We start from the raw sequence: 16,198 nt of genomic DNA, 5'->3' as shown, positions 1-16,198 counted from the left end.
AGGCCCTGTATGCTCAGCCTGCGTGTGAGTTCGGCCCTGCGCGATTCTGGCGGCGGCGCCGAGCTACTGCAGCACAGAAGGGGTAGCACAGGTGCTGCTGGCACAGGTGGCAGGTGGGAGGGATCTTGGGAAAATTGATTGCCGAAATGGAGACAGCAGCGCATTGCACAGCCTCGTATTCTGTTGATGGTTTAATTTTGGCCGGCTTCTCTCCATAGAAACCGCCTGGGTCTATATCACAATAAACCCTCCCCCGTTGCTATTTCACGCCGTTACGCCCTTTTCTATTTTGTACAGCTTCGTTTCGAGAAGTGACGCTTGTCGTTCTGTTGTCGTCGGTTAATTCTCGTCACACTCTCCCACTTTCTCTCATTCTTGGGCACCACCAACCCGACGTCGCCCGCCTTGTTACATTCATTGTGCCACGGCTAGTTCGCCCAAGTGCTTTCTTGATTCTTTGTGCCCTTCCCACCTAGCCTAGCGACATCGCATTCCGACCTTCTCTGGGTGATGCATCGACACCGCCGAAACATAATACCCCTTCGATAATCGCGACGTCCAACCACCACAACGCAACCATGCCGAGTTTCGCCGATTCCTTCTGGACGCCAGACTATGCTGCAGGTAAGTCTCGACGCACCGCATGCACTGCTCCCAACCGCACCCAAGCATCCTAGCTCTTGTTACTTACCACAACTCCCAACAGGACTGGGCGTCTTGTTCAGCAAACTGCAGCAAGGTGTGCAGGAGGACCGCCAAGTTCTCACCATTGCCCGCATGCGAGCCGAAGCCGAAGAAGCCTACGGTCAGCGACTAGGAGATATTGCGCCTGCTGCCGACAAGATTGCCGGAGGTTTCTCAAAAGACGACGGTGCCAGCGTGCGGAAAGCCTACGATGGCGTGCGCACCGAGATGGAGGATGCCTCCAAGAACCACAAGAAGATCGCCCAGAGCATCCGGGACCTGGTCGTGAACCCCTTCTCCAGGTGGTGCGACGCGCACGAAGCGCGACTCCAGGACTCCCAGGACGAGCTCCAGGGGCGCGTCAAGGCCCACGACCGCCAGGCCGAAGTGGTGAAGAAGCTGCGCAGCAACTACTTCAACAAGTGCCGCTTGGTCGAAGACCTGGAGGAAGAGAACAAGATGGCCTTCCAGGACGCCGAGAATAGCCCGAAGCAGGCCCAGAACATCCCCGAGATCAAGGTCAGCCCCCAAAAGGATGACAGGGAGGATGAGGACGAAATCTACGAGATTGGTGATGAGACATACCAGACGGAACAGGTCAAGGGCATCATCGAACACATGCTCAACACCATCAAGATGGGCGAGACCAAGGTGCCCATTCTGGGAACCTACCAGAACACATCAGCCGGTTCCGACATCGTCGAGTATCTGCAACGACACATGGGCACCACCAGTGTCAGCTACGCCGAGCGCATCGGCCAGGACCTGATCTCCAACGGATTCCTGCGGCTGGTGGGCAACGTTGGCAGCACGTTCGCCAACAGCTCCAGACTGTTCTACCAATGGCGGCCCAAGGCCTTCCAGATCTCTGGTGTTCCGGAGAAGAAGGTGCCTGTGGCGCGAACCTTCTCGCTGCCAGCGTCCCAGGACGGCAATGACTCCCCTATGGGAACCGTGAGCGAGTACCTCCAGGGATGGAACGTTCTCGGTAGCCAGTACCCTAACGAAACCCCTGCCGACCGGTTGCGCCGCGAGGCCAGGGAAACTGACGAAAAGTACAAGGCCGGTGTGCAGAAGCTGGACGAGATGCGCTGTGATCTCGAAGAGGCCATCTTCATTCACCTCAAGTTCCTCGAGCGATGCGAGCTGGACAGGCTGAAGGCGATCAAGACGGTCGTTCTGGACTTCTCGGGCACGATTGGTAACGTCATCCCCAGTCTCCAGTCCACGGTCGATCGTATGGTGCTTTACCAGGAGACGGTACAGCCGATGGGCGATCTGCGATATCTGCTGGAGAACTACCGCACGGGTAGCTTTGCTCCAAAGGTTGTTACGTACGAGAACTACTACAACAGAGTTGACGAGCAAACCTTCGGTGTCGATCTCGAGGCTCGCGCACGGGCGGACAAGAAGCGTGTGCCTATCATTGTGACCACCCTGTTGACCTACCTGGATCACCACTACCCCGATCTTGAAGGCGACGAGTCACGAAGGGGCGTATGGCTGGTCGACGTGCCGTTGACCCAGACGCACAAGCTGCGGAACAAGATCAACAACGGCAAGCCCTTCACCCAAGAAGATATTGCCGAGTTTGATGTCCCCACCGTTGCCAACGTCTTGAAACTCTATCTGCTCGAACTCCCTGGTATGTCTTTGTGCGGGTGCGGCATTCTAAACTGTATACTAATACTTGTCCAGATTCCTTGATCTCGTCTCATGTGTATGAGATCGTGCGAACCATCTACACAACACCCACGGCAGACACTGCGGAGGATGCTCGTGTTGGCGTTCTGCAGCAGACTTTGTCGCAGCTCCGGCTCACTAACATTGCGACCCTCGACGCCTGCATGAACCACTTCACCCGCCTCATCGACCTGACCTCGGCAGACGACCAATTTGTCCAGACACTGGCTGCCTCTCTCGCGACATGCATCATTCGACCTCGCACCCAGTCATCGTTGACTCTGGAGGAGAAGCACTCGCACCGACTTGTGCGCGACCTGTTTGCGCATAAAACCGCCATCTTCTCTGAACTGAAGCGCATGTCGTCACTCTCCCATTCGGGATCGGTCACTAACAGCGCGCCTCGTCCGCGTGCTATCAGCACAGACGAGAGCAACCGCCGCGCCCACATGGAAGAGAGGCAACGCGCTCTGCTAGAAAAGGCTGGCACAGCAGGTGACCGTGGTCGCAGCCGGGCAACGAGCCCTGCACCCAGCCCGCGCCACCGACGTGACCGCAGTGTCGGAGGCCCCGAGACTCGCTTCCCCATCCAGACGAGCCCGACATCCACAACCGACCGCGGCCGGAACAGCATGGCCAGCCTGAGCGGTGCCATCAAGCGCGACAGTTTGGAGGTACCCGATAGTGCAGGCTCGGCGCCGGCACCGGCTGAGCCCAACGGCGTCAGTGGAGAATCGGTTCCCTCGGAGGAGAGCAGCCAGGGCAGCCCCGTCGATACCAAGCGAAGCAGCGTCATCACCAGCCCCTCGGACACCAAGCGCAGCAGCCTCAACAGCGTAGGCCGAAACAGCGTGCGGTTCGAGCGAGGCCGCCGGGTGACGCCCGTCGTGGAGCCCACGGTGGGCGAGGAGAACGACGCCGCGGCCGGGAAGCAGGGGGTCACACTGGTCGACGCGCCTATGGACGATTAGGGGTACGACCAAGCCGAGTCGCCAGTCATCGAGGAAGCCCGAATTGCATTCCGGAGAGTTTAGCGGCGTTACATATTCTTCGAACCAAGGTCGCGCCCATCACATCACACATACACATACACCAAACACACGCGCGCGCGCACGCACACATTTTGATATCTTCCCACGAAATAATGTGTATGTGCGCGCGTTGTACGTATAATAGCTATTTGCTAGTAACGAACGATAAGGAGAGGGAGGATGAATGAAATGGGAGGGGACGGGCGGACGAGACAGTTGTCCGACACGGGTCGACGAGCAATGAAATAAACTGCTCTTTTGTACTGAATAAGACGCTTTTACGATGAATGGACACACTTTAATTCCAGTCTCCTATTTTGATCAACCCCTTACGACCAGGTGTGACTAGTGAAATGTTGCCAATCGGCAATCCTGGCGAGTCCAGTGTGATGTGTGTCCCGATGCAACTTGATTCACCGCAGTGATGAGTGAATCTAGTGAAACAGGGTCAGCAGCCAGCCAAAAGCTGCTCGGAGCGATCTCTGGGCTTTGCACCGATCAATTGGAGCCGTACGTGAAGATGCAAACCGATCAATCGATGCCGCTTGCGTGCCATGCCACTACTTACCACGCCTACTGCGTAACTCGCGAATAATGGCTGGGTTGTGTATTGCTCGCTAGCCCACCCCTAGTGGAGAGTATACTAGTATGCTGATAAATGGCTGGTTCTCCAAGGCGCTTTGGCGGAGTGGTTAACGCGATGCCCTGCTATGTGGTCTCCTGAGATACATAGGTTAGGCATTTCCCTCGGGAGCGCAGGTTCGAATCCTGCAGGCGTCGATTCTTTTTTTGCGTGTTTTCTCATTTTGTATCTGGTGCGTCTATTTTGTCTTTTGCCTATATATATACCATTCCATTTCATATAGATATTTTTTAGCTGCCGGGTTTCTTTGATTTCGGTTTACTGGGATGGTACCCACCCGTCGCAGACTCCAAATCACCCAAGAGAAGCCATCTGGCAGGATTGAACCAGTGCTATACTAGAAATTTGCAATGGCGGCACCGGATTGTTCAAGTGAATTTGTTCATGTTAAGTCATTACTGCTCTGTCACGTCTACCTGGCATGAAAACCACGGCTCTGTCTCGAGGCCCTCCAGCGCCCAGCGTGGTCCATCTCCATAGTGACGGACAGCATGCCCATGCCATCTATCACGGCATTCAACGACTCATCCTGACACAACGCCCGCCGACTTCGTCCGCCTCTGCTGCTGGTTACATTGCCTTCTCTCCTGGTTGATGGCAATGGCGATGGTGCTACTCTGAGTGCACTGGTGGTGGTATAGTGCTCCTTACCACCCTGATTTGGTGTTCCGGCTGGCGAAGGCGATGATGGAGGAGACACTGCGCGTCGTTGACTGCCCACGGCGACTGGTCCGGTTGAAGATGTAACGGGAGAGCGCATGGCCATGCCCTCCACGGTAGGGACGACAGTACGCGGGGTTGCAGGACGCGCTGTGTCCCGTCAACCCATCATGCCACCCTTGGCGGCATCGAAGACGAAGAGGTCTCGGTATTGGTGCGTGGCATCCACGACGGCCTGGGCCACTTTGAAGTCTACACAGAGTCAGATAAGATGTAGACTTTAATGATTAAAGGTATGCAGCCTGCAGAGACATAGAATATGGAGCTACTCACCAACACCGTTGCCCAAGTCAAGTGAGCTCAGGACCTTGATAGAAAGGTCAGGAAGCACCTTTCCGATGATCTGAGCAGCATTACCGTTCACCAAATGCGCATCCTATAACCCAAGAGCACTTGCGATTAGCCGAAACATCCTCGTCCTTGTCATGCCCACAGATTCCCAATAAGAAACCCCGCAGCTACTGTCCTTCCTCAGCTGCAGCAAGACTTACGCGGTTCAGATTGGCCGTGATTTGGCCCTCGGCCTCGATGACGGCCGTGTCGCCTCGCAGCTGCTGCACCTTGCCGATGACCATGACGTTCTGGCCGACGTACGAGTCGACGAGCGGGCTAGAGATGCGGGGTGTCGAGGTTGATTCCATTTTGCAGGCGCGGTAGATTGGACTTCTGATTATCAATCGTAGTTGGCAGGTTTCGTTCTTGGCTTGACGTTTCGTGGTTGATGGATCACGGGGTTTGGAATTGAGAATGAGAGGGCGCGTCTCCAGGCGCCCGCCTACTCCGTTCCTTCGAAATCAGAGAGGATTAGCGCGTAAAACGCGCCCGCGGGGTCACCTGACTGCCCGACTGCCATTTATTTATCTCGTTAACGTTAACCTGGACACCCCTATTTGCCTGGCAACGGCGACTACTACTGCAGTACAATAATATGCAAGAAGGTTCTTGAAATTAGATATTTGCATTCTCAATTTGCCGTTCTGGCCAATCTCAGTATCCGATGCGTTCCTTTAAAAATGCACTCTCGTTCAGAAATTATACGATATGTAGGCATTGACCAATCGCCTTCGAGATACGCCGTCGATGACGTTCGCACGGGTTTCGACATGAAGCAACAACGGGCAGGTGCTCGCGACTGTTTCCTGCTACCAGGCGGTACCGAAGCCCGGATTATTGGTTATGGCCAGTCTGTTCGATTAGCTGAAGTGCGTGGTTTCCTGCGACCTATGCCCCTTATGGGCAAAAGACTGGCCCAGCCAGCCAAGTCCGTTATCAAAATGAGCGCTTCTATATTAGCTATCTGCCGCATTTTTTACTTACAAATGTTCACAGGAATTAGGGGGTGGTAAGGAAAGCAGCACAGCGGCCACACCGGTATCAGTTCACCATCTTTCGCCACCACCCACTTTATACACGTGAGCGTCTCATGGAGGCTTCGCAAGGCAGATTGTGGCCATGATGTATCAGAATGCTGTAAGGGAATCCGATCATGGAATTCTAGAATGCGAATCTCGAGTTCTGGATCACACGGGACCGGGATTGTAGAACATGCTGGCTGGCTGGCTTACCACGTATGTGTCTGGAGTGTGTCAGCTGATCTACTAAGATATCCGACGCCCATCTGCCCGTAAATGGCGAAATGAGACCCCTGGATTCATTCTATGGAGAGGCTAGGTGTGGCTTGTAGCTGCAAAGCCATGTCTGAAAGCCACAGTCGTTGCATGAGAAAGACAGCAACTCTGATGGCCATTCGTTGGCGAAACGAACGGGAGGCGAATAATGCAAGACGGTCGAACACATCGAGAAGGTTCAACGGCCGATCCAGGTACGCCGTTACTGTCGATCTCGCAGAAGACCGGACGAATGAACGCTAGAACGAGATGGCGGTGCTGATAACCGAGCCCCCCAAAGGATAAAAAAGTAGAGACCCCCTGATAGGGCAGCCAATCAGCATGCCGTCGCAAATCCCAAAACAGAACAAGTTAGTTAAACCCCAACCGCCAACCTGTCAGACGACGGGCTGAGCCATGGTGGTTTACATCGATGCATCAATATGATGTTTCTTGTCAGTTAAACCGCTCAAGAATGCACGCACATGGCTCCATCCTATCGCCTGCGATGGCAAATTCTCGACACGGCCGATGACTGACACACTCAACGCAACTCGCCTTGCGGCATTGCTCGCCAGGCCGTATATCCTTCCGGGCCCGAGTCCGGTCGTTCCTGGGCCAGTGAGGAGCAATGCAACAACCTAGTGTCTAGTTCTTGACGAAGGCTGATTCCTTGTCTTGGCAGGCCCCTGCCGATAGTTCCCTCGGCGAGGTTCGATACTGTCATAGTGATGGCCAATTAAGCTCCTGGATGGGCATTGCCCAAAGTCAAACCCCTTGAATGGGTACACCATCATCATCCACCCGTCTGCATGCCCAGGCACCAGGGGAGCTCCCAGGCCGTTACTTCGCTGACACTTGTCTGCGCCTTCGTCTGTGGATTTCGGTTCCGGCGTACCCTGAGAGCTAATGCAGGTGGTCCGCAATCTTGTCCCAGAGTAAGTTGCTAGGCCTTCCAGGTAGAGGGAGGCCGTCCTAATGCATCTTCCGGGATCGAGGTGGCTGTAGTCCAACGACAGACAGAGATCGGATCGGGGCCAATAGACGTTGCATATTTCAGACCGTCGATTCTCACCAGTCACTTTGGTCATAAGTTAGGCGCACCGTCTCCAGATCCAGGGAACCTAGATATCCAATATATCCTGCCCACGCCTTCCGAGTCTCTTGTGTGACCAATGTCCGTGGTCTCATAAGTATATGCATCTTACTCTTCAACCCTTGCAGTTATCACCTCCCTGTGCATAGGTTAGTTGTGAAGGTAAATATGCCTCTCTCTTTCATTTCCCTGCATATAATCAAAGTTCCGGTTGGTATCTTATCGCATCATCCCATGTCTCGAAAGCATCCTCTAATGGGGTTTCTGCGCCAGATTCGTCTTGGTTTTCTCTGTACATCATTCCTGTGTGCGGCGCTTCCTCCAGGATAAGCCCGGCGACGACAGGCTCGACTTGAAGGCGATACCGATCACACCAGAGCGTGACAGTCCGAGGCTGCCAGATACTTGGTCATCCCGACATAATTCCGACCCCAAGACGACCCCAATGTGGCATCGACGGCTTTCCACGCATAGCGAATAATCACCAAACTTAAACGATACCTGCGAAGCCTAAACAATATCGGGCGAAAGAGCTGGGGAATTAGCAGGGTTCAGATATTTGACGAAGCCGGTCTGTCAGTAACCACGCCGTTGCTGCAAGTTTGCGCCGCGCCTGCCTGCCCATGCATGGTTCTTAAACCAACAAGGCAAGCCAGGGTTATGCCACTAAGGTGTATGCTCCTCGAAAGCGTCTTACACACCATCTCCCCGCCGAGCTCCCAGCACACCATTGCCTTCAAGGGCATCAAAGCATCCGAAGTTTGGCACTAAATAAGTCTTCCGTTATACCCATCAACACTCTGTGTCGTTCCTGGACCAAGTGGACTGCTGGAATCTGTGGTCCTAACAGCTTGGATTTAAGCGCTGGATAGGCTTATTCGACAACCGGAGGAACGCTTGAGATTGCAAAACGATAGTCTCGGCTGGGCTGTGGCTGCTGGGCATCGCACTGCCGCAGAGATGGAAGGCTCTCCGCATCTCTTTAGTTTCAACAACAATGACGACAGTGATGGGGAGTATATGCTGGATGGCTCAGGAGCCGATGCCCTTGACTATGAGCCCTACTTCCCGGTGTCGACGTTTCCACCGTCAGATGATTTCACGGTCCCTATGCGACCTTATGCCAGTCCTGTTGGTGCATCGACTGATTCCTCATCATCCGTGCCAACCCTTGCCTACACGCCGTCAGAGGGAAATATGCCCAGCTGGAATGCCGCAAACCAGGACCATGGCGGGCAACTTCGAGTACCATCGACCTATGGAACCATGCTCGCATCACCAGGACTGTCCAGCGGCTCATCGACAACGCCCGACACCAGGCATTCTCAAGCTATCACCCCAGAAAGCAGACGAGAGTCCAGGAATGTTTCAATACAGCCAAAGAGAGACGCAGTATTTCCGCCACCTCCGCCAATAGGCCCGATGCTGCCGCCTAGAAAAAGACGCCCTCGGAAGCCGAAGCCAAAACCACAGCTCAGTGTAGAGGAGGAAGAAGCGAGGAAAAACAAGACGCTGGAACGAAATCGCGTCGCCGCAAGCAAGTGTCGAGATAAGAAGAAGGATTGGACGAAGGATCTGGAAGAAACGAAGATTGGGCTGGAAAGTCAAAATTCTCACTTGAAGATGGAATACTCGGCATTGGTGAATGAGGTTGGCGAAATCAGAGCCCAACTCATGACCCATGCCAGCTGCCATAATGCAAACATCGACAAGTGGATCGAAAACGAAGCCAAACGGTTTGTGCTCGGTACTGGTGACCGATACGATGCCATGCTAGGCGCTGAATCATCATCGAACTTGGAATCGGCACAAGGAAATATGCCTGTCTCGGCGTATGAAGCATCCGGCAACAAGAGCCATTTCGACTCTTCAACATATCGAACGAGCCTTTTGCAACCACAGAGCACAGAAATGCCCAGCTCGCCAGATTTCTTCCAGAGCAACGTGTCATCTGCTTCCGGATTCCAGGCCAACTCCGGTGATGACTTCGCCAGTCGTCTCCAAGGCGGTACCTCGAATGATGCTGGAGGTGATTATTTGACAGATGCCGACTTCTCCTATGCAGCTTTCCAGGCTGGGCAGGACGAAGCCCCAGACGACAATAACGACCTGGGTTTCCCACGTGGCATCATCTAAGATGTGCTGCAAAAGATGTCTTTAGCCATGGGTCAGACCTTGCAGGTGTCTGGCTGTGACAATGGGTTCGTTTGAGGAAATGGTTCTTATTTCCAAGCGCAACCATTATTGGTCTTGTGGCTTTCGTTCCGTGCTTTATGGATTATACCCAGGGGATGCAGGAGTATAGGGAGTTTACCTATGATCATAATGATAGAGAAGATGAATATAATCTCGTTGATTTAACCGAAGCGTTTTCAGAGGGTATCTCCAGCCAAGGAGTCGTCGGTATCTTCGGAAATAAGATGTGAGGTAGGAGAGGCGGTGCCTTGAGAGGAATGTCCATCGCCATACAAACAGTGATGTCGACATTGGTAAGTCATGCCGCATCTGGTATACCAGTTATGAAGCGTTTGCTGTCTGTACGAAAGGAAGCTGCACCCCACCCCCGAGAAAGAGGTCCCCGGTGACCTTGGTTCGCAACGTGGGCCACATGAAGACGTCCGGAAACTCGAGGATCAAGTGTGAACACTTGGTATCTAGACAAGCCACTGGGGGATATGACCTTCAGACCAGGTCAATATGTCCCTGCGTCCATGCAAATTAACAGCACCCGCGAACACCGATTGACTGAAGAGGCTGCCGACATTGCCTACATGTATCCAACGCGAGGAGGGCCAAAAATAGGAATTCTACTCTACTACTGTCGTATGCCCGCCCCACTGACCTTTATTGAGTGCGCGGGAAAGAAGCTACTCCTCGCTCTCTGAAGAAGCCGTTGCCTACGTCGATGCAATCCGTACATCGTTACTACGCTATTCGACTGGTTTTGCGGTGTGAATATAGTATCAATTTATTGCCTCGATCCCAACCTGGGACGCTCTGCTATGCCGGCCAAGGTGTCAAATGCAACATCCCAATCGAAGCAAACACCAAGGGTTTAATCAACATAAAATCCAGAGTGCCATGTAATCATGTAAGTCGTGGTATCCTTTTGTCACCCATGAAACGCCTTGCGCCAATGTGAACCTCATCGACGAGAAAAAGTCCACACGCCCGTGCATCAACTGCCCAATTCTCATGCGTCGATGATCTGCCCATTCTGGTCCTTCTTGCTCCTGTGCTGCTCCCGCACGAATTCTTCTATGTTGACATCGTGATGTGGTCGTTCGGGAGGGCCCGGAGTCGACTCTGGTTCCGATTTCTTTTCTTCAGCCGCCTTTTTTTCTGTTCCCAGAATCTTTGCCGCAGCTGGGATATATTCAGTCACCGTTTCAGTCACTGTCGCATATGTCAGCATGCAGTGCTCAACAACGGCATTATCCGACTCTTTGCTTTTACCTTTCTCGACAAGTGTTGGTTCCTCGTCCTTCCCTGCATTAGGGTGGCGGGCCTCGAATGCTTTCTTATCTAAGATCTCCTTGAAGTTCGAGGGGCCTTGATCCTGGGTGGCCTTTGAAGAAGACATCTTGATGAGTATGTAGGACAAGGTAGTTGGTTCAATCCGATCTTTTGATTGATGGATGCGTGAGTGGGTTATAGGTGATTAAGCTGAACAATTCGAAGCGACACGTTGGCAGTGCTTGCTGGAAACCATAAGAAATGACGAGAGTAGCGATGCACCATATATCTGGAAAACTACACGTAAGTAAGTAATCTAGACCTGCTGCTTATTTTTGCTTGTTTTCAGCTACCGGGCCTGGGCCACGATACGTGTGCCTGCCCCAGCTTATGAGGTCAGCTCAAGGCAGGCCAAGCCGAGCAACGAGCCCCCCTGGCCTGGGCCCCTGGCGTGGAGGACGGACGATTGCCCATGGGATGATGGGCAGATAATTGGATCTCGGAGCTGAGATTTCAAGGCAAAGCAGGTGCGACGAGAACCTAAAAAGCCACAATGCCGGCAGCAAGCGTCTGCAATAGATGACGTTACGTCATATCCCTTGCCGTGATGCCGAGTCCTGAGGGATCTGCGGGATGCCGGTGGCCGGCGAAACAAAAGACTTGGCGGTGGAACCTCGCAGTGCCTGTTGGTTGTTGGCCGCATGCATGTAAGACGATAAGATAAACTATTTTCAACCGTCCAGTTGCCCCTCCATCAGTGTCCATCTGGCCAGCGCAAGGCGGGACCGGCGTGGCATGATTTCGACCAAACATGCGACTTATTCTCGACCACGACTGCGAATCAACGACCATCTCTTGAGTCATTTTACCTGCATTAGAAGACGCTTTGCTGTTTATAGTAGACTTTCTTCGATTTTTCTCCCTGTCTCGCTTTTTTACTTTTCCCTCCTCGCCTCGCGCACTCGCTTATAGACGGGAACCTATCTCCATCGCAACTATGGCGCCAACCATCCCTATCACTATCGTGACCGGCTTCCTGGGCTCGGGCAAGACCACGCTGATCTTGAACCTGGTGCCCCAGCTGCGCGCCGCGAACCCGTCGTACCGCCTGGCCCTGCTGAAGAACGAGTTCGGCGACGTCGCCATCGACAGCCAGCTGGCCTCGTCGTCGGCCATCTCGGGCGTGCAGGAGATGCTGAACGGCTGCATCTGCTGCAACCTGGTGGGCGACCTGGCCAAGGCGCTCGAGGAGCTCTGCGGCGGCGACTCGCCGCCCGACCGCGTCATCATCGAGACGTCCGGCTCCGCCTTCCCCGCCACCCTCGCCATGGAGGTCAACCGCCTGGCCCGCGTCACGGGCGGCGCCTACGCCCTCGACGGCGTCATCCACGTTATCGACGTCGAGAACTGGCAGGGCTACGAGGACACGAGCTACACGGCCAAGGTGCAGGCCCGCTACACAGACCTGATGGTCTACAACAAGTGGGAGCTCTGCGACGAGCGCCGCTTCGACCGCGTGCTCGACCTGGCCGGCGAGATCGGCGGCGCCGTGCACGGCGGGCTCGAGGTCGACATCGCCTGGGTCAAGAGCGACAAGGGCCGCGTGCCCACCGACATCATCTTCGGCGTCGACCGCGCCCTGGCGCAGACGCTCGACGACGCCGACTTCACCAACGTCAAGCCGCACGCGCACGCCGCGGGCGAGACCCACGCCGACCACGCCCACGACCACCAGACCGAGGTCGAGGTGCTGTCCGTCACGCTCAAGGGCGCCCACAAGGACGCGGCCGTGGACTCGGCCAAGCTGATGGCGTTGCTCAAGGCGGCGCCCAAAGACGAGGTGTACCGGATCAAGTCGGTCCTGACGGCGTCGTCGACGGTGAAGAGCTCGCAGGACGACGACTCGATCCCCACGCCGCCGCACCCGTCCAACCGCTATATCCTGAACTGGGCTTTTGGACGCTGGACGTTCACGGCGCTCCCGGCCGAGGCCCAGGAACACAGCTCCAGCGACGACACTACGCTGCGCATGACGCTGATCCTCGCCAGATACCAAAGCAACAACTGGAAGAAGAAGCTGGAGACGGGCGATTTCCTGCAGCTCGCGGACGGCGAAAAGGGAGAGTTGACGGTGAAGAAGGTGGTTTAGAGCCCTGGATTTGGATGGAGTTAGACGGAGTGTAGGAACATAGAGGATACCCAAAAATAGCATGACATTATAGAGTAGACACATGCTACAGCACATTATGAAAATAAAGACATCATATTGATTTATGGCCATCTATCTTTCTCCTGGTATGACCATGAAGTGACCTTGCCCCCTTAAACGCCTGGCAATGCAATGCAGTGAATCAAAACCCCTAACCAAATGCGAATCCACTTCAAGTGTATAAGCTCACTCACCATCCCAAGGTTTAGTTGGTCCTCTGCTTTTTATTGAAGGCAAAACCGCCAAAGCCCGTGCCCGAGCCCGAGCTGGGACGCTTTTTGTTTTTCTCCATTTCTTCCTTCATGATGCGCTCGGCTTCGCTCATCTTTTTGGGCTGCTGGAAAGGCGAGGGCTTTTTCGAGCCCCCGGAGAGGGCGTTCTTCTTGGCAGTCGCAAACACGTTCTTCGCTTGGGGTTTCGCCGTCATTTTCAAAGAGACAGGGGCGGCTGCTGTTGTCGCGGCTGGCGTAGGAACCTCCGGCGTGGACTTCTTTTCGGTGGCCTGCTCCTCTGCTGATTCTGCTCTCGTGATGTCGGATGTTTCGTTGGGAGAATCACTTGATGGTTTCTCCGCCGGGGTGGGCTCTTTAGCGACCTCTGCCGCAGGTGCTGCAACAGGTTTCGCCCCGAAGGACAGCTTGATTTTTTCGCCTTCGTCCCTTTTCAGGACTCCGCCCTCGGCTGGATCATCAGTACCAGCCGGCCCAGCTTCGCCACCACCTCGTGCCGCAGCGTCCCTGTTCGCACGCTTGATCTGTTCCCTAATCATGCGCTGCTCACGCTCCTCGTCGCCCTTATCCTGCATCTCCTTCCTCTTGACGGCCTCGCGACGGCGCATGGCCTCGGGCGAGTCGTCGATCCAAGCCACAAATATGCCCTTGCCGTCTTCCTTCTCCTCGACGCGACAGATGCCCTCGCGGCCGAGGTGCTTGGCGAACTCGGTAAGACTGGGCCACTTGGTCGCGTTCATGTGGACGTGCTCCTTGTTGGCGATGTAGGACTGGTAGAACTGGTTGATCTGGACGGCCTTCTCGCCGTGGCTGGTGCGGAGGAGCTGCAAGAAGTCGCGCTGGAACTGCTTGCTGTAGTCGTTGATGAACTTCTTCGAGTCCTCGCCCACCACCAGCATCTGCCGCACGTGCGACTCGCTCTGCGTGTGCATCTTGAACCCGTTGTCGTCGAAGCACTGCTTCTCGCAGACTTGGCAGTACCACCGCAGGCGCTGCAGGCCCTTGCGCCGCATCTGATTGCTCAGGTGCTTGGCCGAGCCGACCTCTGCCTTGCCCATTTTGGCGGTGTTGGTATTATTGTTCGAGGATCGATCGGGTGGGCGGGTGCTGCGGTGTAAATGGCGGCTGCTTGTACGTGACGCAATCGGAGCAAGCAGTATGGTGGTGATGATGATGGAGAAAGCCTAGAAGGTTGAAGCCGAAGAAGTTCAACGCGATACTGGCGAACGGTGGCGCCAAAAAGCCCAGGCCCAATAAGCTAAAGCGCAACGTGGGGGACCCTGGTCAGTCCAGAAATCAGTCCAGCAGTCAAGCCCAATTAAAGTGGATCGAACTTTACCCATCAAACCCATCCGATGTGATTCATTTGCACATGCATATTAGCCTACACAAGCTCTGCATCGTCAAATACTCATCTGTAGGCGGTCAATATTCTGCCCATCAAGTGAGATTTGTATGCCTCCCAATTGAATTGTAAGAATACTTTATTTGGTTGCAAGGTATCATGCGAAATAACGATCGCGTCCACTATATCATTCGAATTGGGAATCGTAGGCAAAACACATTCTTTACTATGTGGAAATCCACACACCCTTTGCAACCTGACCGGGTTTCCCTTAACGCCGTACATGCCGTATGAAAGTAAGAGCCATGTGGTTTTATAATATCCCGTCGTCATCAACCATGTCGCCCGTCTCGGCAGCAGCCGAGTCGACGGCCTTGGCGCTAGCTGCTGCGGTGCCGCCCATCTCGTCATCCAACTCCGGCACTTTCGCATCTGCTTCTTCGTCGTCGTCGCTGTCGTCGGCCTCGTCTCCCAAGCCTGCGAAGGCGTTGGAGGTCGGGACATCCTTGTTGATCTCGTCCCAGGTCTTGCGACGGGTCTGTATCGTACGGGCGCGCCCTTTGCTTAAGGCGACCTTCTTCTGAGTGCGCTCCAGGATGGCCATGGCGCGGTCCTGCGCCTCCTCCCGTCGCTTTGCGGCCTTGGAGCTCAGCGGCTTGGGCTTTGAGGACTTCTTGGTCACACCGGCGCCGTGGTGTATCGCGAGCACCGAAGGACGGTGGTCGACTGATCCTGCGGGCGCCTTGACGTTTTTCAGAGATTTGTCGGTGTCAATGCCGGGAGAGGTGGCTCTCCTCGCCTCGCGCGAACGCTTCGATGGCGCTAAATGCAACAGGTTATTTCGCAGACCTTGGTTGAAGGTAAGGGCAATGGAGGGGGCAAACAAACCACTCTTCTTCTTTGCGATTCCAGCCATTTTCTTTGGTTTATTGGTGTCACTTGGTATTGTTGTTGTCTCGGAGGAGTTCTGCAGTGGCTTTCCAGCCCTGCACGGCCTTGGAGAATTGCCCGCCTTGAATAAAGTTGGAACTTTTTGGCCCCTCGTTGGCCGATAAAACCAGCGATAAGCATCTCTGCTAGCCCGGTACTGTTGCACCCAAAATACTCACAATGCAGAAACGGGGGTCCTCTAGCTTCATCTGTTCGAAGCAGGGCTTTGTTCGTGCCATTCGCCCATTCTTCTTCTGTCTTTGGACATTGTTTGAATCATGCACTTATGGTCGGATGAGATCTCAAAGCAATTGAATAGAAGCGTCATCAACTTGTTCAACCCCGGATTCTGCTCAGTGATCTCAGATGGCCTTCTTTCCATGATATTCTGGTGCCCCCGTGCTCAGACATGGCCCATGGACAAACCGCCCTGACAGGCAGGGATTGATTACTGGTGACTGGCCTTTAAAATTGAGCGTAAGATGCTATTAATGCGCAGGATTGAACGCCTGCATTCACCAACCGAAAACAACAAACAAAAGCTCTCCACTTGAACTTGTACTA

At 54.4% G+C, this 16,198-nt stretch overlaps 8 protein-coding genes across 8 annotated transcripts; 4 read left to right on the top strand and 4 right to left on the bottom strand.

Moving 5' to 3' along the window:
- Nucleotides 1-578: 578 nt before the first annotated feature.
- Nucleotides 579-3,338, top strand: PG998_006980 (Rho-GTPase-activating protein 8; the record flags this gene model as incomplete). The annotated part of the gene is made up of 3 exons (XM_066873796.1): nucleotides 579-624; nucleotides 707-2,329; nucleotides 2,383-3,338. 3 exons carry the CDS (start codon nucleotides 579-581, stop codon nucleotides 3,336-3,338), a joined length of 2,625 nt encoding a protein of 874 aa, XP_066729741.1.
- A 1,523-nt stretch (nucleotides 3,339-4,861) lies between these two features.
- On the bottom strand, nucleotides 4,862-5,402 carry PG998_006979 (replication factor A protein 3; the record flags this gene model as incomplete). Its single annotated transcript, XM_066873795.1, has 3 exons — nucleotides 4,862-4,953; nucleotides 5,035-5,137; nucleotides 5,253-5,402. 3 exons carry the CDS (start codon nucleotides 5,400-5,402, stop codon nucleotides 4,862-4,864), a joined length of 345 nt encoding a protein of 114 aa, XP_066729740.1.
- Nucleotides 5,403-5,774: 372 nt separating this feature from the next.
- On the top strand, nucleotides 5,775-6,097 carry PG998_006978 (uncharacterized protein; the record flags this gene model as incomplete). Its single annotated transcript, XM_066873794.1, has 2 exons — nucleotides 5,775-6,022; nucleotides 6,091-6,097. 2 exons carry the CDS (start codon nucleotides 5,775-5,777, stop codon nucleotides 6,095-6,097), a joined length of 255 nt encoding a protein of 84 aa, XP_066729739.1.
- Nucleotides 6,098-8,424: 2,327 nt separating this feature from the next.
- On the top strand, nucleotides 8,425-9,600 carry PG998_006977 (bZIP transcription factor; the record flags this gene model as incomplete). Its single annotated transcript, XM_066873793.1, has 1 exon — nucleotides 8,425-9,600. One exon carries the CDS (start codon nucleotides 8,425-8,427, stop codon nucleotides 9,598-9,600), a length of 1,176 nt encoding a protein of 391 aa, XP_066729738.1.
- Nucleotides 9,601-10,657: 1,057 nt separating this feature from the next.
- PG998_006976 (uncharacterized protein) lies at nucleotides 10,658-11,047 on the bottom strand (the record flags this gene model as incomplete). The annotated part of the gene is made up of 1 exon (XM_066873792.1): nucleotides 10,658-11,047. The coding sequence occupies one exon, from the start codon at nucleotides 11,045-11,047 to the stop codon at nucleotides 10,658-10,660; it is 390 nt and encodes a 129-aa protein (XP_066729737.1).
- Nucleotides 11,048-11,917: 870 nt separating this feature from the next.
- PG998_006975 (GTP-binding protein YjiA) lies at nucleotides 11,918-13,069 on the top strand (the record flags this gene model as incomplete). The annotated part of the gene is made up of 1 exon (XM_066873791.1): nucleotides 11,918-13,069. One exon carries the CDS (start codon nucleotides 11,918-11,920, stop codon nucleotides 13,067-13,069), a length of 1,152 nt encoding a protein of 383 aa, XP_066729736.1.
- Nucleotides 13,070-13,334: 265 nt separating this feature from the next.
- PG998_006974 (zinc finger protein rts2 protein) lies at nucleotides 13,335-14,417 on the bottom strand (the record flags this gene model as incomplete). Its single annotated transcript, XM_066873790.1, has 1 exon — nucleotides 13,335-14,417. The coding sequence occupies one exon, from the start codon at nucleotides 14,415-14,417 to the stop codon at nucleotides 13,335-13,337; it is 1,083 nt and encodes a 360-aa protein (XP_066729735.1).
- Nucleotides 14,418-15,017: 600 nt separating this feature from the next.
- Nucleotides 15,018-15,620, bottom strand: PG998_006973 (uncharacterized protein; the record flags this gene model as incomplete). The annotated part of the gene is made up of 1 exon (XM_066873789.1): nucleotides 15,018-15,620. The coding sequence occupies one exon, from the start codon at nucleotides 15,618-15,620 to the stop codon at nucleotides 15,018-15,020; it is 603 nt and encodes a 200-aa protein (XP_066729734.1).
- Nucleotides 15,621-16,198: the final 578 nt, after the last annotated feature.

This window comes from Apiospora kogelbergensis (assembly GCF_038363985.1).
Source record: "Apiospora kogelbergensis strain CBS 113332 chromosome Unknown utg000005l_segment0_segment0, whole genome shotgun sequence".
In the NCBI taxonomy this organism is placed as follows: Eukaryota; Fungi; Ascomycota; class Sordariomycetes; order Amphisphaeriales; family Apiosporaceae; genus Apiospora; species Apiospora kogelbergensis.
This window is presented reverse-complemented; position numbering and strand designations above follow the sequence as displayed.